A 25,027-nucleotide genomic window follows, 5' to 3' on the forward strand; every position below is an offset into this window, starting at 1 on the left:
ATTTCCGGAAAAGCAACGATGCTCTACTGTACAAAATCAGCCGCTATTCCGGAAAAACTATTCTGCTCCCGCTCGGGCATAAGTCCTTATTCCGGAACACTGTTCCGGAAAAGGGCCAGTGTAGACAGCCCAGTAGTCTTTTCCAGAAAAAAGCCCCGATCACGAAAATGGCTATCGGGGCTCTTTTCCAGAAAAGCGCGTCTACATTGGCCACAGATGCTTTTCTGGAAAAAGGGCTTTTCCGGAAAAGCAGCCTGCCAATGTAGACGTTCCTTTTCTGGAAAAACTGAAAATGGAATAGTATTCTGTTTTAAGCATTTCCGGAAATTCAAGCCAGTGTATAGACAGCCTATATGTGTATTTTCTTCAGGATCCAGGCACCATATCAGTGAAGCCCATGTCTGCATAGCTTGACGCATCAGGTAGGCAGCCCTCCATTCTCTCATGTGTGGCCAACTGGGTATTCGCACCTTAGAGGAAACTATCTGTGGATCATCTGAATGGAGCTCGCCGACCACACAATGTGAGAACCACTGTTCTATGCTATTCAGTCAGTTACACCCTCAGTTACATCAGAGCATGTACTCCATATACATGTTCAAGGAGATCATGTGACCCTTCATACTCTTTGTAATGCCATTTTCATGAATTTAAATGACAAGGAATCATGTGGCACCTTAAAGACAAACAGTTTTATTTTGGCATAAGCTTTCATGGGCAAAACAAATCAATCTATCAGTCTTTAAAGTGCCACAGAACTTCTCGTTGTTTTTGTGGATACCACCTAACATAGCTGCTGATCGTTTCCGTGAGAATGTGTGTGAGTGAATTAAAGGTGTCAAGTATCAGAGGGGTAGCCATGTTAGTCTGAATCTGCAAAAGCGACGAGGAGTCCTGTGGCACCTTATAGACTAACTGAAGTGTAGGAGCATAAGCTTTCGTGGGCAAAGACCCACTTTGTCAGATGCATGACATGCATCTGACGAAGTGGGTCTTTGCCCACGAAAGCTTATGCTCCTACACTTCAGTTAGTCTATAAGGTGCCACAGGACTCCTCGTCGCTTTTGAATTAAAGGTGTTTCCAGAGCAAATACATTTTCTTTCTCTGTTTTGCTGAATTATGTAAGATACCCTTGGTGAATCTCTATTAGGATTAAGTTGTAATTACCTGGTTATTCATGTGGCTGATGGGACTGGAGCACAGACCCTGCATTAAAGAGTGAGCCAATGCTCTGCTACTAAATCATGAATATTCACACTGCACATCCGGTCAGTTTTGATCATTCAGAGCTATTCAAGGCAATTTCTCTCAGGCTTCATGAAAGCAGGAAACAGGTTCTGGGAATAAGAAAGTAAAGAAAAAGATTGAGGTTAAAGTGAATTGACAGGCAATAGGATTAGAACTCCTGCCCAATCCTGATCTTGCAAATAACTAACAGTAGCCTGAAATTAAAGAATTAAACCATGAAGGGTTTCTTGACAACTGATCTGATAGCTCCAGAAATCTATTCCAGGGGCATTCTCCTGTCAGTTCTGTGGAGACAAGAAAGCAGTGACAACCAGCCTCCTTTTCTTTCTTCATAATCAAATGGGGAAAAGGTCTGTAATGCTAAGAATTGTATTGCCTTTCTCTTTGTTTCCACACGCTCAGCCAAAATTAGCATCTGGCTCCCAATGGGCCTGAGCTGCAAAGCTGATGGCCCCAATCTGGAATTTGAAATCTCCACCAAAAGAGGGGAATGTGGTGTTGGATCAGAGGCCTTGGAAAAGCTTGAGAGAAAGCGATAGGGATCAGCCTAAGTTTGGGAGTGCTTGGACCTGGGCTCGGGTTGTATCTATTGTAGTGGTTGGGGTATCAGCTGCCAGTGCACTTCTGCAGTTATTCTGTCATAGTATTTCATTCCCGTAGACTCATGATGCATGTCCCTGTTCATAAAAATAACCCTCTAACATAAAACTAAGCAAGCTGGGGTTACAAGGAAAGAATACCAAATAGGATTTATAATGGTAATTTTCCTGGCAGAGCTTGTGAAATGGTTTACAGATACAAATAGGAAGGTTTATTACTGATCTTACATGTAGGACATCATCATAAGGATTTATAGAAAATTATATACACCTGTTCAGAGTAAGCAGTTCTCTCTGTGGGTATGTCTACAGAGTTTAAAAACTACACTTATGTCCACACTGCAATTGCGTTCTTTCGACAAAGTTGAAAGAACACAGGGTTTTTTCCAACAGCAGTAAGCCTCTTTTTACGAGGAAGAGCTCTTTCAGAAAAAGGCATGTGTGAACATGGAAGAGGGTTTTTTTTCTGGAGAAGAGGCCTCTAGGAAAAAACATAGGTGCCCTGGTGTCCACTCCGTCCATAGTAATCACAACTTAAACATGAGATAGTGTCCAATCAATGTGGTCACTATCTTTAGAAAAAGCAGATCGCTTTTTTGATGCGCTTTTGCTGTGTGGACACTCTCTTCCGGAAAAGCTTCTTCCGAAGAAGCCTGCAGTCTAGGCATAGCCTGTGAAATATCATAGCATCTCCAAAAATAGTGGTTTTCACAGTACAATACTAATACAAAATATTTTAAGATGATAGAAGAAAATTAACCCAACCAAAGCATATTCCAGACACTGCTTGAGAGAACAGCACATAAGAACATCAGAACGGCCATTGCTGGGTCAGATCAAAGGTCCATCTAGCCCAGTAACCAATGCCAGGTGCCTCAGAAGGAATGAATGAACAGAAAAGGCAATCATCAAGCGATACCACACTGCCGCCCAGTCCCAGCTTATGGCAAACAGAAGCTAGGGTCACCATCTATGTGTATTCTGGCTAATAACCACAGATGGACCTATCCTCCATCAATTTATCTAGTTCTGTTTTGAACTCTGTCATAGTCTTGCCCTTCTCAATACCCTCTGGCAAAGAGTTCCATAGGTTAACTGTGCATTGTGTGATGAAATGCTGCCTATTAGGACTCACATAGGTACAGTACATCTCTTACTCTTTTGTATGCCATTTCCCCCCCCTCAAGAGCTGATTCAGAACTCCTAACTCAGGGATCAGTTAAGACCAGGGGGCCCAAGAGACATGTTACTTCAGACATGTCTCTTGGGCATCTGGGCAAGGCAGGAGGGGTAGCTTAGTGCTCCTGGAAGGGCTGGGGCCTCAGGTGGAATAGGGTGGGAGGTGGGGCAGCCAATTCTCAGTGCTACCTGGAGCGTGCCAGGCTGCCTCCCCCCACCGGTCCTGAGAACTGATCGGAGCACAGCATGCAGTGCTTTGATGGTGATTTAAAGGGTCAGGGGCTGTGGCTGCCACCGCCCTTGTGGTTGTGGTGGCCAGGAACCCTGGGCCCTTTTGAATTGCCAGACCCCAAGGCAAATGTCCCCTTTGTCCCTCCCATCAGTGGGGCCTGATTAAGCTCATACTTAACTCTAAGCATATGCTTAAGTCTATCTCTATTCAGCAAAGTGCTTGAGCATCTGCTCAAATCCCATTAAAGTGCCAGTGAAATCAATAATTCTTAAGCATATCTTAAGGTGCTTAAGTGCTTTGCTAAATAAAGCCCTTTGGCATCATGCCCATTTATAGGCAGTGTAAAGAGAAAAGAATTCTTGAGCTGACTATTTTCCTATGCCATAGCAATAAACGTATCACTTGGAAATGAAAAAAAAAGTAGAGTGCTGAAAATATCTTCATTATGATTAGCGATGGATACACTTCAAAAGATCGGAAGGTTGAACTATTTGAATTTGAATTATTATCTGACCTATAAGAAGAATCCTTTGTGCCTGTTCTGCAAACTGTTCCCTTTCATGTTATCTTGTCAACTAGGATCCAGTCCTACCCACACCCTTTGCAGATCCAAGCCCAACCACCCTTTGTTACTGCTATTAAATCTCTTTTTTCTACCCTGGAAGAAGGAGGAGAAGGTCCTAGCTTACCTCAAGGCCACTTTGCAGGTTTTCAGGTTGCCACATGTTTTCAAATGCCCTGCACTAGTACGCCCAGTGGGAAATGAGGTTGCATTAAATATATATTAGTACTCAGTGTAAACAAGGACTATTTCTACAGTGGAGACTAGGATTAATCATGACCAGCTGATTGTAAATTCAGCCATCCTTATCCTCAGTGGGTGGGACATGTGTTTAGTATCATGTTAATGACGTGTTATAATGCAACATCATTTCCTATTGTAAACAAAGGGGGTCCTTTGAGGTTTCCTCATCACTGGAGACCCATTGTGCACTCACCAAGACATGGGGATGGGCTTTGTCATCTGAAAGAACATCAGACTGCCTGTTTCTTAGGGCAGTTGAATCAAGCAGGCTTTAGACACTGGAAGTAAGAAGGTTGGGAGTGCTTGTCAAGGAGGACCAGGGGCGGATGAGAGTACTGCGGGGCCCAGGGCAGCGCCGCGGGGCCCCGGGCAGCGAGATTTTGCGGGGCCCTCCTTTGACACGGCACATGCGCAGGGCCTCGGGAAGCGCGGGACCTGGGGCAGCCGCCCCGCTTGCCCTGCCCTAAATCCACCGCTGGGGAGGACCAACAAGTTGCTTTTCATAGAGAAATTAATAAAGTTTGCAACTGGAAGAGACTTAGACTGGGGGGCCAATGTTGCTTCTCATGGAACAATGAGGGGATTGCTGACAGCTGGGAAGGGGTTCCACTGGGGTGCCCTGGTATTTTAGGGATGGACTCTGAAGAGGGTCTTCACAACTGGGCAGTGGGCCAAGGATTGGATGCAGGTGAAATGGGAGTGGACTTGGGAGTCAAGGAATGGATATGGTCATAGAGAGACACTACAGAGGGAACTCCTGTGCTCAGATTTGAACATGGGCAAGCTGTACAGGTTGAGGGACTGGGGAATATTTGGGGCTAGTTTTTCAATAGCGTTCATCCATCCTGCTGTCACATTACTGGATTTTAAGAGGAGCAGCCAGATCATTGCTGCGCCCATGGGGCGGGGGGGAGAGGGGGGAAAGGGTTGCTCCAAAGTCTATAAAAAGGGGGCCGTGTGAGGTATCAAATGAAAGCTTGTGTTCTACTGTATGCTATTCATGTACTTGTGTGATATCTGTATATAAAGTTATGAATATGGAGTCTGCTTATTTTGTGAATGTTCTCTGTCTGAGACAGAGCAATGGGCCTGGAATGTCCAGTCAATAACTATGCTAATTAGCAGAGCTCCAAGGACAATGGCTCTCAAGGTGCCCAATACACACCTGAGGAATGTGTCTGGAACCTGCAAATAATGGCTCCTGACATGGGACACAGGGATAGGTCAATGGACCATGTGACCTGCTCTGGCCAGGAAGATGCCAGGAGGGGTATATAAGTGCCATGTGGCAAATTCCATTTTGCCTTCAATTCTGCTACTGATTCCAGATGCAGCCCTGCAAGGAACAGTGAGCCGGGAAGAATCGTTGGCCCATCCTGACATAGGATGTACGCCAGAGGCTTTTAAGATAGCAGTTTGCAACATCTCTGCTGACAGCCTGCATCAAGAACTTGGTGATTCAATGCAGCCTGCATCGAGAACTTGGTGATTCAATGCATGTAATGTATTCTCTCTCATGCTTTCCTTTCTTTTATTAATAAACATTTAGATTTTAGATTCTAAAGGATTGGCCCAGCGTGCTCTTGTGGGTAAATTGCTCTTGTGGGTAAATTGACCAGGGATTTGTGGCTGGTTCTTTGGTTCCAGAAAGACCCGTTCAGGGTAGGTTTGATTAGGTTCTATAACCCTTCACCTGAGTGCAGGCCCAGGACTGATTGTGTAACAGGGAGAGCTGGAGTGTCAGAGCGGTTTTGCTCGTGCGGCTTCTTGCTGGCCAGATTGGCAGCTGAAGCACTCGGTGTGACTGGTTTGTGGCCTATTTGGGAACGGTCTCCAGTCAGGGGCTGTAAGGAGCCCTGAGTTTGAGCTATTCGCCCTGAGCGGATGCCCTAAGCAGTGCCCAGACCCAGCCTGGTCCGTCATACCTGCATTATAATATAGAAATGGAAACCTGTTCTGAGTTAGGTTTGGAGGCGTAATAATTAGAAGGTCCTTTAAATACACTCCCTCCCCCACAGTTCACTTTAAGGAGAACAGACATGCTCATGAGACAGAGAAGCGACAAGGGTGGAAAGAAAGAGCGTAGCAGTCCAGCCAATAACTATGTGTCTGCCAAGATGACACTTCTCACTTCTGTGGGAAAACCTGCAAAACATGAAATGGGGTCCTCAGCACTGTTCCCTGTAAGCCATGCTCTTGTGTGGCTGCTCAGGAGACATTCAAATGCTGCTCAGCAGGGTGTCCAAAGGGTTTTTTTTTGTTTCTTCTGGCAGTGCACATTTGTACATGCCTTGGTGCACATAAAAACATATTCCACACATGAATGGAAAAAATCCGCACATGGCTAGAAATAATTTGAGCGAACATTGCTTGAATTAAAACTTAAAATCCACCACTGAACCCCCTTCACAGACATCATTCCCTCATCAAGGGATAGCTGAAGAAGAAGACGACAACTTTAAATAAAAGTGGTCTGGGTTAAAGTTAGAATGCCTAAAACACGAGTACACGTTTCAGATCCCAACCTGTCACAATAAAAATAGAAACAAAATTGATGCTTCAGTGAAGGACTAATAGTACAGTCTTAACTATATCAACACACAGCAGGGCAACAAGTAATAGGCATGCTAGTGGTGATGAAAATGACCACACTCTTCATTCCCCGCTATGAATTCTGTCTTTTCTGAGAGGGGTTTTAAACAAACATTTGTGAAGCTGAGGAGTCAGAAGGCCTGTTTTTATCTACAGGCCAACTGTGTTGTAAATGTAACCTTTCCCATAGGAGCCTACAAGATGTTTTTAGGAAGCATTCCTGCTTCAGAATAATTAAGTATCAGAGCAGTCTCAGTCTGTGAATCTCCCATCAGACGCTATCATGTTGTAACATTTAAAGTGAAAGATGACACTGTAAAAATGACACTATGGGGTTCCATGTTCAGTGATGTTCTTCGTTACTCATTTTGCTCCATTTACAATGAACAAAAAGATGATTTGTCTAACTGGCAGCCCAGCAAACTCAAACTGGGATCTGAAAGTCCAGCTGTGTTTGTTCCTCTTCATGCATTATCACCAGTAATGAAGAATTTTCTTGAAGATGTTGCCTCTCTTGAGCCCCACTCTAGGAGTCTGCTGTCTTACTGTGTGACCACAGAACACATTGAAAGTTGTAAATAGGTACTAGTGCGTGTGTGTGCACATATCCCTGGGAAATCTGCTTCTGGAAATGAAGGCTTATAAAGCTTCTTGCATCTCAGTATCTTCATTTCCTCTCTTGCTGCCAGCCTGTGCAGACATACAATCAAAACTCTCCTTTGCATCAGTGTAGTGTTACGCTTAAGTGAGCTGGGGTTTTAGCCTTTGCTGCTAAAATATGTTGCCTTATATGATGTGTTGTATAGTCTTTAATATCATCATTAAGTGTATTTATGTGTTTAGACTTTATGCTTTTGTTTTGGAGGATGTGAAGAATAAAACAGGGTTTAGGGATTCATAACTTCATAGATTTCAAGGCCAGAAAGCACCATTATGTCAATCTAATTTGACTTTATGCATGACATAGGGCACAGAATTTCGCCAAGTGATTCTAGCATCAACATTGCAAATCAGAGCGAGGTTTTTTAGCTTCAAGCTGTAGAAAATCATTTCAGGTCTGGAGGAATCCGACTCAATCTCTAATACTGGTCAGAATGGCAGCTGTTACACATACAATGTCATGATGTAGCTGTAGGAATGTTACGTGGTCATGAATGGAAGGAGAGGGCAGGTGTGCCAGATACAGTCCCTTTATTTAATTCTATGAATGAGTTGAAGAAATCTAGCTCTAGAGGGTTGGAATGCTTCTCATGCCCATTTAAATGTTCCCTTTGAAAAGAAAAATAATTGGGTTATATAAGGATAATGATGGCTTTGCTAAGTGCCTTGCTCAAGGAAGTACTTTTCACTCCTTGGCTGTAGCTACCACCAGTTACATGTACTTTGGGCTATGAAATTTGGTCTTTTGGTCAAGGAGCAGGGGAAAAAGATTGAGGTGACCAAGCATTTCCAATTAATCACCAATGGAACTATAGAGGAATCACATGCAGCCTGATGAACCTCTTGGTGTCTAGGCCAGAGTCAGCTTTCACTTAGGAAAGGACAATCTTCTTTCTGGCATCAGAAGAGCCATTCCTATTATCCCTTGTCCTCCTTGGAAAGATCTTTTAAGGAAGTCTGGGAAGTCAGACTGTCATTTATTATCTAATCGTACATCAGTACAATGGGGTCCCAATCTGATTGACTTCTAGGTGACAAAGCGATATTCCTGTTGTTAAATAATAACAATTTAAAGATAGTCAGCCCTCTACATAATCTACCCCTAGCTCCAAAAACATCACCCTCTACTCTAGATTCAGAAAAGAAGCATCTTTGAGGATTTGCCAAACTACGTTGAGTCAAGCCCATTAGAAGCCCTAGTTCTTGTTACGCCTTTTGTAGGCTATTTGTCCTATTTTTTGTCAGCCTGACTAAATATCTTTGCGGACCATTTAGTTCTAGTGATGGCTGAATAGTTGGCATACCCTCAAGTCTGAGGAGATTGCAAAGTGTAATCTCAATTCCATGTTTCTTTTCAAGGATATTTTTCATGAGAAACTGCTTTGGCAGAAAGCATTTCATTCAGAGGTACAATCTATAGAATCTGGGCCAGAGCCCAAAGGAGGGCATTTTTAAAAGTCTGTGAATTCTTAGTCCAATGAAAAAAAGGAGGTTTATGTCCAGTTTTAAGACCTCATAAGATTAACAAGTATTTCAGAAAAAAATATAGTGTCTGGTTTGTCTAGGGGAACATCAGTGCTTCCCTGTATATTCAGAATAGCTCTGAGACCCTCAGTCTTAAAGATGTCTCTTCCACATCTCAATAAGGCAAAGTCATGGGCAATAATTTGGGTTTAAAGCTGAACAATGATCACTGCCAGTACAATGTTCTACTTCTTGGGGTGACTGCAGCACTGAAAGGATATTTTAGTTCCTGTAGAAACATCTGGCATGAATGAAAGTCCACTTTCATCATCGGAGCCTATACGCACAACCATATCGAGACCACTGGCTCACATGAAGGGTGCTTAATGCTTTCAAAATCTAAGTCTATGGGGAATGGTGCATAATGATAGTAGTTTTGAGATCCTGTTGGAGGCCTTGTGGTTCTACCACACCCCATCCCAGAAAAGAGCAATAGAGAAGTCCTTTGGGCTGCCTGGTGTAGCTGTGGGAGAAGCAGCCAATCAGAGAGAATGCAGGGAACCATATAAAAAGAGGTGCAAAGATAGAAACAGTCAGCTGCTGCCTGGAGCTGGAGGAGGATGGATGGTGTTTGTGGCTGGCTGAGGGACTATGCAGCACAGCTGAGAGCAGGGACTAGAGGAGCAAGAAGGAACTCTTGGCTGGCTGGTGGGACTGAATACAAGACTTCAGAAGAATGTAAGAAGCTGCTGGGGCTACGGGAAAGTAGCCCAAAGAATTGTAGCAGAATAGTGAAGAGTTAAATGGGACATAATATCATGTGGCTGCTATTCACAGAGTCCCTGCGCTGGGACCAAGAGTTATGTATGGACCTGAGTTGTCTCTTCACATTAGCCACAGAGGAAGTGGTGAGAATATTGAAATGTGATATACCCCAAAAGAGGAACTGAACTGCATAGTGGCTGGGCTGGAGAGTTGGGACCTGAAAGCTTCCAGAGAGGGCAAAAACACTGTTTCCAGGGAGGGAGCCCTGGGGAATACAACCCCTCACTGGGGCTGGGACTCTTTAAAAACTGCAGACTTAGACTTTACTGTTAAACTCAGAAGGGGGTTTATTTTGTAGAAAGAGCACAGCCTGTGTATGACTTGGATGGAAGGCTGAGTCACCGAAACTGCTTGAGAAACTACTGAGAGGCATCACCCCAGACTGAGCAAGGTGCAGCTGCACACCCGGGCAGACAGTGTTTGTGAGAGGTGGATTTCATCATGTTACAGTCACCTCTTTCTGAAGGGAATGCCTCTTTCATCCTTTGTTTCATGCATAGCGCAAGTCACAGTTGCTTTGTATTTCAGGTGGATCAGCTGGGCGTTCTTGAGATGCCCACAGTACTTAGACTTCACATAAAGCTCTTAGGGTACGTATCTGCTTTGAGCTGCAGGTGTAATTCCCAGGCAAAGGAGACATACCCATGTCAGCTCTAATCAAAACAGAGTGTATTCACAGTGGCATGAATGGCAGGAGAAGCTAGCTAAATATCCCGCGCTTCATTAGCATGTTCCTGGGTGGTCGCCATTTTGGAAACTCACTAGCTCGGAATAACTGCCCGTGTCTACACGCAGCAGTGAAACGGGAGTTCAAAGTAAACCCCTTAACTCAAATGAGCTGTTAAACCTAATTCCATGAGGAGTAACAGCTTATTCGAATTATGGGTTTACTTCAAACTCCCATTTCACTGCTGCGTGTAGACGCGGGCAGTTATTCCAGGCTAGTCAGTTTCCAAAATGGCGATCGCACGGGAACATGCTAATGAAGCGCGGGATATTTAAATCCCACGCTTCATTTGCAATTGCAGTCGCCCTCATTAGCCTCCCTAGTTCGAACTAGGGGGCTAGTGTAGACGTACCCCCAGTACTGAATCCTCATTGGATGCCCGGTTGTAGAGAACAGTGAGTGGAAGACCCCAGCCCTCTTTCTAATGATCGTCACTGGTTGTAAGTCTGTTACACTGAGGTTCTGGAGAGACAATACCATAAAGGAAAAAGAAAAGTACTTACCAGTAATGCTGTACTCTTAATGCACGGTCTTTTGCAAACGCACAAAGGGTGGGCTAATGGTTAGTGTGTTGATTTGGGAGCTGTAGATTCCTGTGACAAACGCTTCCCTACCCCACAGGGGTGTTGTGAGGCTACATACATTAAAGATAGTAAAACATTCAAACCGATTGGCACCACAGAAATACCTTAGTTAGAAACCCCCTAACTATCCTTCTGCCTCAGAGAGTTAAAGGAAATGTTTAGAGCAGAGAGGAATGGAGAGATAGTTCAGGGCAAGACTTTGCCAGTGCCAGAATATTGAATTAAAGGGATATCCATGCAGAATCACAGTATTCATGCCAAAGCTACTCCTCTTAGGGCTTGTCTACACTGCAGAGAAGATCAGAGGGGTAGCTGTGTTAGTCTGAATCTGCAAAAGTGATGAGGAGTCCTGTGTGGCACCTTATAGACTAACAGATTTATTGGAGCATAAGCATCTGAAGAAGTGGGTCTTTGCCCCCGAAAGCTTGTGCTCCAATAAATCTTTTAGTCTGTAAGGGTATGTCTACACTAGCCCCCTAGTTCGAACTAGGGAGGCTAATGTAGGCATTCGAAGTTGCAAATGAAGGCTGGGATTTAAATATCCTGCGCTTGATTTGCATCTTCCCATCCGGTCGCCATTTTTAAATTCCACTAGTCCGAAGTAACTGCCCGTGGCTACATGTGGCAGTGAAATGGCAATTTGAACTAAGTCCTTAGTTCGAATTAACTGTTACTTCTCATGGAATACTCTAATTCGAACTAAGGACTTAGTTCAAATTGCCGTTGCACTGCTGCATGTAGCTGCAGGCAGTTACTTCGGACTAGTGGAATTTAAAAATGGCGACCGGACGGGAAGATGCAAATCAAGTGCGGGATATTTAAATCCCGGGCTTCATTTGCAACTTCGAATACCTACATTAGCCTCTCTAGTTCGAACTAGGGGTCTAGTGTAGACATACCCTAAAGTGCCACACAGGACTCCACGTCGCTTTTACAGAGAAGATGGAAGCTGCTGCAGCCAATCTTCTGAGGTTCAAATTAGCAGGTCTAGTGAAGACATGCTAATTTGAACGGAGAGAGTGCTTCCGTTGACATCGGTAATCCTGCTCCTATGAGGAGTAAGGAAAGTTGATGAGAGTGTGTGCTTCTGTCCACCTCCCACTGCGTGGCCAGCGCCAAAATGTGATTTAAGATACTTCAATTCCAGCTACATAATGGAGTTGCATATCCTAAGTTGACTTTCTCCTTTAGTATAGACCAGGCTTGCACATACTGCTTCTAAGACAATACTCATACCATCACAGTGACTCTGATAGCATGTACTAAAATTCAGTCCTAAACTCCAAAATGAGTTTATGTAAAACTATATGTCCTTACGCCAAAGAACTGCTCCCTAATGGTTTACTATATTTGAAATGTTGCCACTTGACTTGCATGGCAAAGTGCAGTGGTTATAATTGGGCCTACAAATTTACCCTACTTGTAAGTTCAACCATGCTTCACACTACCTTCTCCAGTGGCTGGCAGGAGAACGTGGATACTATACTCAGTCTCAGCCCAGCAACTCTGTAACTAGCAGCCAATGAGTGCTTCATCTACCTCTTTGCTGCCGCCACCGTGGGCTTCTTCCTGCTCAGTCTTTTTGAGGCTCTCTTCTCCTCAGACTCTCCAGGATCAGCCTTCTCTCAGATGGGACTAGAGGCCCTTCCCTCAGATCCCTGAATAAAATCAAAATCCCAAACCAAAGGCACAAACTCAAGCCAACTTCCACCCTTGCAGGACCAGCCAGCAGGGCTGACAGCCACTATGGGCCCCTAGGTAAGGGGTGTGTGTGTGTGGGAAGGGGAACGCAGGCAGAAGGGATGGGGAAAGCCAGCCCTTAGCAGCACCAGGATTGCAGCACACTCCCCCCGGCCTCAGAGCCCCACAGAGCGTGAAACGGCAGCAATTTAAAGGGCCCAGAGCACTGGCAGCCGTGGCAGCCACAATAGGGCTGTGTCTACATTGGCAAGATTTTGCCGCCTGTCTATACTGGCCATGAGTTCTTGTGCAAGAACACTGACGTTCTAATGGAAGAAATCAGTGCTTCTTGCACAAGAACTATGATACTCCCGCTTAGGGATAAGCCCTCTTGCGCAATTGTTCTTGCACAAGAGGCCAGTGTAGACAGGCAACATGAATTTCTTGCGCAAGAAAGCCCGATGGCTAAAATGGCTGTCGGAACTTTCTTGCTCAAGAAAGCGTCTACACTAGCACGGATGCTTTTGCACAAAAGCACATCTCTTGCGCAAAAGCACATTCCAGTGCAGACGCTCTCTTGCGCAAATACTTTTAACGCAAAAACTCTTGCGTTAAAAGTATTTGCGCAAAATCTTGCCAATGTAGACGTAGCCTAGCTGTGGTAGTGACTGGGAGCACCAGGTGCCTTAGAACTGTTGGGCCTCAGGGCAACTGCCCTTTTTGCCCTCCCTGTCACAGGGCCTGGGGCCAGCATTTTATGCCTCTTAAAATTCCCCTTGTTGTTTCTTCAACCTGCTCTCCCCTGGCCTATCAGACTTCTTGATTGAGGAGCAGAACCCAGACCTTTGTTATCCCTACTCTCTCTGGTCCCAGAGAATGACTGCAGCCTCTTCTTGCTCTCCACTTTCTTTATAATCCTCTGACAGCCCCTTCCCCAGCTGGGTTTCATAGTCATTTAAGTCTGGTGTGCCATCCAGGTGCAGGCCAGTATGTTAATTGGCCTGTCAGGGCCACATTAATCCTTTCACACACACCATCACTGGCTCCTTTGAAAAAAGACAGTGGGGAGGGGAACAACCTGAGGACTCTTGAAACAACTTTTGGCTGGGAGATGGGTAAACTGGAAGGTGTGAACTTTACCATCAAGACTGCTGCTTTTACTATTTTCTGGATCTGTCTTAATACCACTGGAGCTCATCAACTTGTCACTTCCTGCCACTTGTGTGTCCTTTCCCTTCCCCACCTTCGTTTGCCTCTACCGTATTTCTCTCTCTCCCTTTGCTTTGATAAGAATCTGCCTTAGATGGCCAAGAGAGTATATGTGGCAGCGCTGCTGTAAGCTTGTGACCAAAGAGGCAGGTAAAAGCAACGCCCTAAACAGCCTGATGCCGGTACAAGTTGCTAGGTCTCAGAGTGGCTGATAAAACCGTGTGCCATGCCTGTGTTTTTCCAGCAATGAGGTTGTAAAGAATGTTCTCTGTAAGGTGTGTGCGTATGCAGCTGCTGAGGAGAGATTCAAATGCCACCCAGCTGATCAGCAGAGCACCCACCGCTAGGTTTTGCTTCTACTAGTGGAGCACAGTTGCACGTGCTTCAGTGCACATTAAAACATTTATTCTGCACATGGGCGGGAAAAAATCCACACATGGATGGAAAAGATAAGGGGAGAACATTCAACACTAGAGACCGAAGCTGCATTTTCTATCTTTGCTGTTTTTCTCTTCCCTCTTCTTTGTCTTTTATCTACTGGGAAATGGGATTGTACTTTAACAGCATTAACAAAAACAACAGCTCTAGCCATTCTAATGTCTCTTTTCCCTAAAAGGACTGTGACTACTATCTTTAATAACATCTGCACGGCTGTCAGTGGAGGGAGATTGGGAGCTTCTTTCTAAAACCTACAGCTAAAGGGAATAAAGAATGCTGTTAAAACAAAAGCTTTAAATGTTTTCTGTGTCTTTAAAAAGGTTCAAAAGTCTGTGTGTGTGTGTGTGAGGGGGGGAAGGGGCGGTTTAATGATGAGTTTGCCAGTGTACTGAGCAAGCAAGGGCTCTGTTCACCAATGAAATCCTGAACTTTGTTTATCATTGTTCAATGTTGGACAGTAGCAGGGTCGTGATAATGGCTTTGATTCTTTGGGATCCTATATAGTCCATACAACAGCACACAGTTTCTGCTGAAACAAATATAGTCACATAAGTTACTGTTATATAACTTTTCTTTGGAAGGCCAAATTATGCTTTTGCGTATATGTGCACATGCCTAATTTCTTCAAATTTGGCCCTTTTGACTCTGATGTATTCAATGATAATTGAAGACAGGCTTTCACCCTAACAACTCTTTTGATGAAGCACATGTCAGCATAGAAACCAGCTCTCTTTTTCCTACCTGTACTGGGTGGGTGTGTCTAGACTGGCAAGATTTTGCGCAAAAGCAGCCGCTTTTGCGCAAAAACTTGCCAGCTGTCTACACTGGCCGCTTGAATTTGCGCAAGAACACTGACTTTGCAAAGTACAAAAACAGTGCTTCTTGTGTAAATACTTTCATGCTCCCGCTCAGGAAAAAGCCCTCTTGCGCAAGAATACTTGTGCAAGAGGGCCAGTGTAGACAGGGAAGAACTGTTTTGCGCAAAAAAGCCCCGATGGCTAAAATGGCGATCGGGGCTTTCTTGCGCAAAATCGCAACTAGACTGGCCACGGATGCTTTTGAACAAAAGCACTTTTTGTGCAAAAGCATCCGTGCCAATCTAGATGCACTTTTGTGGAAATACTTTTAACAGACAAACTTTTCCGTTAAAAGTATTTCCGCAAAATCATGCCAGTCTAGACGCAGCCGGCGTGTAGTGAGAACTTCTGTTTGAGTCTAAAGTAAACAATTTTGTCTCTGACTACACACAGGCAGATCTCATGTGCAAGGAGGTGTCATTTTGACATAGTTGCTTTTGGAGTCTTGAATGCACATTAACACATGCTATCAGGTGCTGACATAAGCTCTTATGGAATGTGTGTTGTAGCATGAATGACATGGGTGAGAGGAATAGTGGGGTAATGAGCAGTAATGACTGGTGGTGCCTGTGGGGAGAAAGGGCAGCAGGGAGGGTGAACAGAGAAGTGGCATGTGGGGGTGCTCCATTTAGCTATTAAAATTTTAACAGGGGCATAGGGAGGCAGTTCACTTCCTGAGTAGTAGCATGAGTCATTGATGGCAACCACTGTTGTATTACTGGCCTACAGGCTCCACTCGTCAGAGACCATGAGCAAAGCATCTGCAGTGGTATCTATCTACACAGTTCTTATTCTCCGCTGTTTTTGTTGGTTTGCTTAGTGCTCTGTATGTATTTATTCTGGAGGGAAGTAATGTGCCAACAGGAAGAAAATTCCCTCCATCTTGCCATCCTCAGCAGGCTTCCCCATTGTTCTGAAAACAAGATGAGCAGGAGATTTTGGCTGATGAGAACTAATTGACTTACAAAGAGTTATAGATATATGGTTTGGCCTTAATTCCAGCTAGGGAGATGGCCCTAAAAGAACTAGTGTCCTCTTACTGAAGACACTAAGGTAGAATGCTGTTGTTTAGAGCAGGGAAAGTAAGTCATATTTTCTAATCTGACTGTGGGCAATTCATGTGGCCCAGCTGTACAAGAGCATCATGAAAATTTTCTAACCAAAATCTACTCACACACCCTTCACATTAAAGGCTGATGATAACGCCAAAAAACTAATGGGCTGTGTCTAGACTGCATCCCTTTTCCGTAAAAGGGATGCAAATCAGACACATCGCAGTTGAAAATGAAGCGGGGATTTAAATCCCCCCCACTTCATTTGCATAAAAATGGCTGCCGCTTTTTTCCTGCTCGGAGCATTGTTGGAAAAAAGCGCCAGTCTAGATGTGGATCTTTCGGAAAATAAAGCCTTTTCTGAAAGATCCCTTATTTCTCTATGAAATAAGGGTTAAGGGATCTTTCGGAAAAGGCTTTATTTTCCGCAAGATCAGCGTCTAGACTAGCGCTTTTTTCCGGCAAAGCTCCGTGCGGAAAAAAAACGGCAGCCATTTTTATGCTAATGAAGCGGGGGAGATTTAAATCCCCGCTTCATTAGCAATTGCGATACGTCTAATTTACATCCCTTTTACGAAAAAGGAATGTAGTCTAGACGTAGCCCTATTGTCCTCAGTTCTGTCATCTCCAGAATAAAAGAAAATTATTTCATGATCAGGTTCAGATGGTTTTTTCCTTACCATAAAAAGGCCTGGGCTAGTTTAAGCTGGTGGAGTTTTTGTTTTGTTTTAAGTTCAGTAAAACAACACTTGCCTGAGAAGTTGGAGACTACAGTTTAGAGTGCACAATGATTTATTTATTACTGTTATTTAGGGAAATGTGCAGCAGTTTCCAGTTCTGAATATTTAACCGTATGTAGAAAAAATAAGTTGCTCTGAAATGCCTTTCATTTTAGTGCATTAATATAACCAGCACATCCCACTCAGAATTCACTTAGAGCAGAGAACTACACTAGCCTAGCTAGCTTACACTGCACACAGTGATCCCATTATTGAGAATGACACTTCAGCTACATCTACACTGTAGGCTTGTTGCGCAAAAATGGCTGTTCTTGTGCAAAAACTTGTGGAGCATCTACACTGCACACGTGTTCTTGTGCAAGTACATTTACATTACAGCGTCAGAAAAGAGGGCTTCTTGCGCAAGAGTTATTCCTCTCCCCACGAGGAATAAGCCCTTTTGCGCAAGAGCTCTTGCGCAAGAAGGCAGTGTGGACAGGCAACAGGGGTTTCTTGCTCAAGAAACCCCTAAGGCTAAAATGGCCATCAGAGCTTTCTTGCTCAAGAGAGCGTCCACACTGCCATGGATGCTCTTGCACAAAAGAACATGGCAGTGTGGACATGTTCCTGCACAAGATGTCCTTGCACAAGAAGCCGCCAGTGTAGACATAGCCCCGATGTGTTCTTAACCTGACACATGGTAAGTAACAGGAGGTAATATTCTAGTGAAGACAAGGTAGTTAATAGTTTTTTATGTGAGTTAGTGAGTCAAGGTAAACCCTAGATTTTCCCACTCAACCTGTTAATATATGTGAAAATTGCAAACTGCCTAGTCTTCACTGAGATTTTACTTCATGTTGGTTAACTCACATTAAGAACACACCTTTTTTCAAGTGAAGATGCACCTTTAGTTTATCCTTCTATAAACAGTGGTCAGATACAGAGTTCAACATCACACCTTGATCTGAATTTGCCTTAAATTAGGTGATATTCAGATCCAGTGGATTGATTCTGACCCCATTTCCAGTATTGAATCAGCCCCAAGCGCTATCACAAAATAATGGCTCTTACGAAAAACCCACATATTTTCATGACACTATTCTCACCTATGGCCAGTTTTGAGCAGGAGGATGTATGTAAAGATAGAAGAAATGGTAAAGATAAATTATTATAGAAAGACTCGATTGTTTTCCCTCCTAACAGTCCATATTGCAGGTAGATATTCCAGCTGCCACTTTACAATCTGTGTTAATCAGCGGAAGTCATGAAACTGAGGGTCAGGAATATAATAGCACAATCAAGCTGCAGCACTCATCCTGAAACCCTTTTGGGTATTAGATTCATTTTTCTGAAAAACACCTTTTGAATATTTGAGAAAATAAATATTAAACAATGAAAGCCCTAATGATAGGTTATGGATTTGTATTTCTCTGGCAAGCCAGTTACATGGTGATATGAGACTATAACTTAATTTGGTTCAATGTGACATGCAGCTGGGTGGTATTTACTATAAGAGTTAGGATTTGCAGGCCCTGGATATGTGCTGAATACTCTATAGAGGAAGTGGGTTTTTCTTCAGTGGATGGAGTAATCTAAGGGATAAATGGATCACCAGTGCCTGTTCTATACGAGACCCCCTAAAAAGGCACTCTTTGGCATGCATGGGCAGTGGGTAACGTAGGCAAAAGAAGGCATTGTTTTCCCAAAACTGCCTACACTCTGTGCCGGCTGCTGGGGAGGCCTGGGTCCATAGCGAGCCAGCCTGGTTCCCTGGCTGCCTGGGAGGTTGGGGCTGTGGCACAGTAATTCCGCTCTCTGGCCAACCAGGAAGTATTGGGCTGCTGCGTGACTGTCCCAGGTGCTCTGGCCACCCGGGAAGGGTGGGGCATGCCACCTGCTGGGTCTGGGAGCAGTGACCTGAGAGGAGGGCTGGGCTTGACTCCTCTGGGGAGGAGGTTGTGAAAAGAATGGGGCTTTGGGCAGAAGGGGGCGGGGCCTCGGGCTTGCCTTCCCCATCTGGGCCTTCAGCCATGTTGGCACATTTACACTGCAACTGCCCACATGCCTTCCAATCTAGGCAGAGAGATATGTGCTTGAGCTAACACAATAACATAGCATTATTGAGCTGCTCTAGCATAAGCCCACTCAACCCACTGGGTCTACTCAGGTGGCTAACACATGCCCGTCCTCACACATGCCACAATGTCCACACTGCTACTTTTAGTGTGCTAGCTTCAGTGACCATAGCATGTGTCTGTTTATCTAGGCTGGGGGGCAAGCTCCTAACTGCAATGTCATCATGCCCTTAGACTATAGCTTTTGCAGAGAAAGGACTGCCACTTATGATGTTTGTATAGTGCAGTGCCTAGCACCATGTGGCTCAGCTTGATGGCGGCCTTTAGTCCCCACCTCATTATTGGTGTTCAGTGATCACGGTTGTTACGGTTAATAAACAGAAACAGTGGGAGAAATATGATCTGCCACCTGATATTCAGTCTGTCATTCCCCCTTCCTTTCAAATGGTAATAGTGGCTCCAAAAGGTGGGAGGGGGTCATAGGATGCAATGTTTATGCAAACCATTTGCTGGGGTCCGATGGAGCATTGCATGCTGGAGCTTACCAATTTCTTCATCTTAAAGCTTTGGATGGTTGCAGTTTGCTCCATTTTCAGCAAACTAATTGCATTCCCCCACTTGCTATAAAGTTGCTCAAGAGGGATGACCACAAATGGGCAAAGCAGGATCCTCTGACCCATAGGAAATATTTCACTTTGCTACCAGGAATGAGAGTGCATTAGTACCCGGTTATTAGGCAGACACTAAAGGAAAAGCATTTTTATAGATTACCCAGAACAGGAATTCTATAAGTCCCCCTGCTGATTCTTCCCATGCTGGTGGTTTCTTCTTAAGAGATTCAGTGGTTTACGTGGATGGAGACAACAACTTGATTATCGCCTTTAAAATGTGTCATAAAACTGTATTAACAAAACAGCAAATACATTACACAAAGTCCTTAATCACAGGATGTTTACATAATGCCCACTGTGGACAAGTACTAAAGACCACAAAAGCCCTGAGACCCCCAGAAAGTCCATGAGTTCTGGCTTTCTCAAGCTGCTGAAGTAGCATGCTTGTATCCTTAGATTTCTGCTTCAGCAGCATGAACTTTGCTAGCAGTTATTGCAATTCCTATAGCCAGGCTTCCATTATCAGAGAAGAGCTGGGCCAGAGAGGTGTTCAGGACAAGGCAATCACCATCTGATATGACAGAGTCAATACACTCCAGTACCGATCTCGGGGTAGCTTCCCACTTCAGGCGCCTCTGATTCCGGTTGAGCTCGAGCCGATAGGTGAAATTATCGGCTTGGGTGGGAGTGCCGATCAGCATCATGGTGGCAAAGAACTGGGGGTGGCCTTCATATTTCTCCTGCTTCCTGAGCACAAGCAAAAAATGGTGGCCAAGGCAAGAATGTATAATTATCCAATCTGTTGGTGCAGGGAGGTGCATGTCTGTGGCCAGGAAAACAATCTCTGCCCCGTGAAGGATGTTGATCCGGTGCGTCTGTCTCAGATGTGATACCACCACTTCCACATGGCCTTTCCATTGACAGGAAAACAGAGGGCACGTGCACGGAATCAGCTGAGGGTCATGCACTGTCTCATGAGGATGGTGAGAGTGGAGGCTGCTTTGCTCCGTGGAGGTCTGACCAACTGCATGCCTGTTTGACACATACTGCAAGAAGAAGAGAGAGAGAGAAAAAACACACATAATGAAAGCTGGGGATACCATTCTGGGCACTGACTTGCAAGATATTTCCCAGGCCTGATCCTGGGAGGGCCTGCAAATCTCATTGACATGAATGGAAGCTGAAGGAACTAAGCACCTCTGAGATCAGACAGACCCACCGGGAGCAAGATGTGGACTTATGCAGACAACAAAAGGTGCCAGCAGCTGTTTCATTCTGCAGGGGAAAGATAAACCAGCAGGACTGCAATAAATCATCTTAAATGAAAGTGATGTATGTGTTTTAAAAAGCAGTCGCATTAGTTCAAGGGAAACAAATCTGTGTTTTGCAAAAAACAAGGTGAGCATGGGGCATTTTATGCAGTTATGGCTCTTAGAGCTCCTAATCGGGAAATGCAATATTTATAGCTTTATTACCCTTTAATGAGACACTCTGGCAAACATAGACATTCCCCCTCCTCTGAAATAACATGTTTTATTACACATAATTTGTGAACTGAAAATCCATTTTCATTGTGTTTGATGGCCTTGGTATTTTTCTTTATGAATAAAATACACTCTGCCTAAATCATGCTTCCCCCTCTCTATCTAATGGTGGACACATGACAGATTAAAGCAGCGGCATAATAGCCCATGAACAGAGACACCTGCTCTTTGAGTCCAATGATTATGTCAAAATTTCAGCTTTTTTTCACAAAAAAATGTAAGTTTCTATCCTGGTGGTTGTGACGAAATGCTCAGTTTATGTTTGAATGTAACTGGTGCAGTGACCTCTGCCTCTGTCTGCAGACATCCTGAAACAATAGCTCTGGGGCATATGAATTGTCTCATACATCTCAATGAGGAGATAACTCCAGGATGTACTGCTCTGAGGGGCCCTGTCAACACCTCCTCAGCATAGGAGTATGGGAGTGACAGAGGGAGATGCATGCAGGGATTCCAACCCTTCAAAGTTTGCTTATCGCTAAGGGCAGTTTTCTACTTGAAATCCAAGTCATTTCCCCTCTTTTCAGGCAGAAGCTCCAGAAAACGCAACGAAAGACAATGCGCATGCTGCTGCAGAACAAACCATGTGTTGAAATGAACGTGTTGATATAATGTTTTTGATACTTTGTCCAGCAATACTTTTCACCTAGGCTGTGTCTACACTGGCCACATAACCCGTAATAGCTATGGAAATGAGAGAAGTCAGAATAGGGAAATGCGCGGGGGATTTAAATATCCCCCGTGGGATTTAAATAAACATGGCCACTGCTTTTTTCCGGCTTGGGGAAAAGCCGGAAAAGAGCGTCCAGACTGGTGCGATCCTCCGGAATAAAGCCCTATTCCGGAGGATCTCTTATTCCTACTCGCGCATTTCCCTATTCTGACTTCTCTCATTTCCATAGCTATTACGGGTTATGTGGCCAGTGTAGACACAGCCCTAGAGTAGGAAATAACAGTGTGTATCAGAACATCTATCACCAATCTTCTCCTGGTTGTGTCTCTTGTAGAACTAGGAATTTATCAGGCCATTTGGCACATGCTAGTGAATGTCAACATGCTGAGGCTTACGTATCCCACCCTGCCCCACATTCTGGACGCAGGTCTCCTTCCATTTTTCACAGGTTTGACCAGGCCCAAATCTGTTTCAATGACATAGCAGGTAGATCTGTTATCAGTTTTGGGTTGCTTTGTTTCTGTCTGTGTGCCCTTTAATAAAATTAGAAGCAGTGAACTGTGAGTGTAAACGTTCACAAATTCTTATTTTAAAAATTGTTTCCACATCACTTGGACTCTGTTACCTCAAACATCCTTGGGGGGCGGGAGAGAGCGGAGGGAATCAACACATATAAATTGCCCTACTCCTTAAATGGTCAGTATTCACTCGAAAGTCCAGGCTTTTCAGACAGTTGAATTTTGATTTGTAACTTCTAAGGTTTCAGTGAGAAGAGGGCAATGTTAAGTGTGCTGCTGTGTAGTTGGTGGCGCTAAGACCCCTTTATTTGACATTTTATACAAAGAATAATTGATCATTTAAACATGTACCAAATATCTAGTACCTGCTTTGGACAATTATTATGCCAAATTACTCTTTTTTTCATTCTCTTTTATGTATTTTGTGAGTTAAAAATCTAAGAATTTAAAATTTCCAACACGACACTGAACCAAAAACTGATAAACAACCAGCATTGCCTGGAAAATAAAGTAGCTCATTATAGACAAATCAAGGTGTCTGCGTTTAGAAGACTGCTTATCACAGAATACTGGAGATGACAGGATCACACTTTATCCCACATTTCTTCCTTCTTCCTATTTGGATGAAAGTTATGGTTAATTTAAACCATCTTTTGGTGAAGGAGGTTATTGCGACAGCAGATCATAAAAGGCCCTTTTAAAAATCTCTGAAATGCTAATTGCTTCATAAAATGAATTCTAATCTCCCCATCTAATACAATGGGTGTGAGCAATTACTTTCACTCAGCAAATTGTTAATGCAACATTAGTGATTATACTAATTAAAACTAATGAACTTTTACTCACATGCTGATAAACCACTCAACAAATTCCAACCATCTATCAGTTTTATTTAACTTCCCTTTTGGAAGACGGATCTTAAATTAACCTCTGGAATAACATTCAAAATTAGGTTTTGAAATGTAAAGCTTTATTAACTGTGTATAATTCCTCTCCATAGATTACCAGAGTCAGAGAAACCATTTCCATTGAGAATGTAATTGAATTTAAAAATGTATTCTCCTAATTTGATAAGTTACACTAGCATGGTGTATAATGGTAGCTCATCCATCTGACTCATAGTCAAGGTAAAAAAAGACATGTCTCTGCAAATATCATGCTATGACAATCATTCTTTAGAGGCTCAGGAGCAGGGTAGAAAATTTGTAACATCTTCTGAGCTTTGTCAATATTCCACAAACAAATTATGAATTTCTCAAATGTACTCAGTGTTGGAAAAGATTTGCTGAATTGTTTCAGTGAAGAATGTCAGGCTGGTATCTTGTTTCTGGTCTCTTTAGTATGAAATATTGAAACTTCAAAATAGGTTGATTACGTGAAGGTTACATGATATGTTTCTATTCTCTGAGCCCTGGTCTACACTCAAATCTTCTTCTGAATTTATAAGCAGTGCAACCACACGACTAAGCCTGTTATTTCAAAATAATGGGTCACGGAATTTAAACTCTGTACTCCTGCATTTCACAAAGAGTTATGCTAATTCCAAAATAGTAATTTCAAAATAGCATTAGTGTGGATTCTCTGGTGCCACTAATTTGAACGTATTGGCCTCTGAGAGGCCTCCCACAGCTTCCCAGATTGCTTTCTGGGGCTCTAAGGGTATGGCTTGCAGGAGGAGTAATGGTAGTTTGAATTAAGAGTGTTAATTCGAACTACCTAGCCCGTGCCGCATGTAGCTGCGGGCAGGTAGTTCGAGCTACTGGGCATTTAAAAATGGCGGTGCCCAGGAAGATGCAAATGAAGCCTAGGATATGACATTCTTATACACAAATCAGGGAAATGTGGTCTAGATGAAATTACAGTAAGATGGGTGCTCAACTGGTTGAAAGACTGTATTCAAAGTGTAGCTTCCTTCTGGTCTCAAATCAACAAGATGAAATTCAGCAAAGACAAATGCAATATACTACACTTAGGAAAGAAAAATCACATACAAACTAGGAAATAACTGCTTAGGCAGTAGTACCACTGTAAAGGATGTGGAATGATAGTTGATCACAAACTGAACATGAGCCAAAATGTGATGCGATTGCCACTCCTCCCCCCCCCCCCCCCCCCCCCCCCCCCCCCCCCCCCCCCCCCCCCCCCAAAAAAAAGGCCAAATATCAATCTGGGACACAGTAAAAAGAGTGATGTATGAAAGACACAGGAAGTATTTGGTGAGACCTCAGCTAGATGATTGTGTCCAGTTTGGAGCACTGCATTTGAAGAAAGAGGTGGACAAATTGGTGTCTCTCTAGAGGACATCAATAAAATGACAAGTGGTTTAGAAAACCTGACCTATGAGGAAACATTAAAAAAAAAAAAAACCCTGCGCATGTTTAGTTTTGAGAAAACTGAGGGGGAACCTTATATATTTAAATATGTGCAGGACTGTTATAAGGAGAACTGCATTGAAGAACAGGTTAGATAGATACTTGCCAAGGACATATAGGCTCATTTTCTCCAACTCTGGTGCAGGAAGCTGGACTTGATGACTCCTTAAAATCACTTGCAGCCCTATAATTCTGATTTTTTTTTTGTGAAAATGCAGGTTGAATGACAGCCCAGTGCATCTTGATCAATTGGAATTTTACATATAGTGCAGGTAAGAAGCAGACACTGTTCCTTTATGAACACAAATGATGACTTGCTTCCTCTGGCGTGAACTTTGGTGCAGAATTACAGCAGGCTTGGTA

At 43.7% G+C, this 25,027-nt stretch overlaps 1 protein-coding gene across 1 annotated transcript in view; it reads right to left on the reverse strand.

Moving 5' to 3' along the window:
- Positions 1-18,238: 18,238 nt before the first annotated feature.
- SIAH3 (siah E3 ubiquitin protein ligase family member 3) overlaps positions 18,239-25,027 on the reverse strand; it is a 75,686-nt gene continuing 68,897 nt past the window's right edge. The window contains exon 2 of the mRNA XM_014570945.4: positions 18,239-20,603. Coding sequence (XP_014426431.2) covers positions 20,010-20,603 — 594 coding nt within the window. The 3' untranslated portion in view covers positions 18,239-20,009. The remainder of the gene's footprint in view (positions 20,604-25,027) is intronic.

Source organism: Pelodiscus sinensis, chromosome 1 (assembly GCF_052426305.1).
Source record: "Pelodiscus sinensis isolate ZL-2025 chromosome 1, ASM5242630v1, whole genome shotgun sequence".
In the NCBI taxonomy this organism is placed as follows: Eukaryota; Metazoa; Chordata; order Testudines; family Trionychidae; genus Pelodiscus; species Pelodiscus sinensis.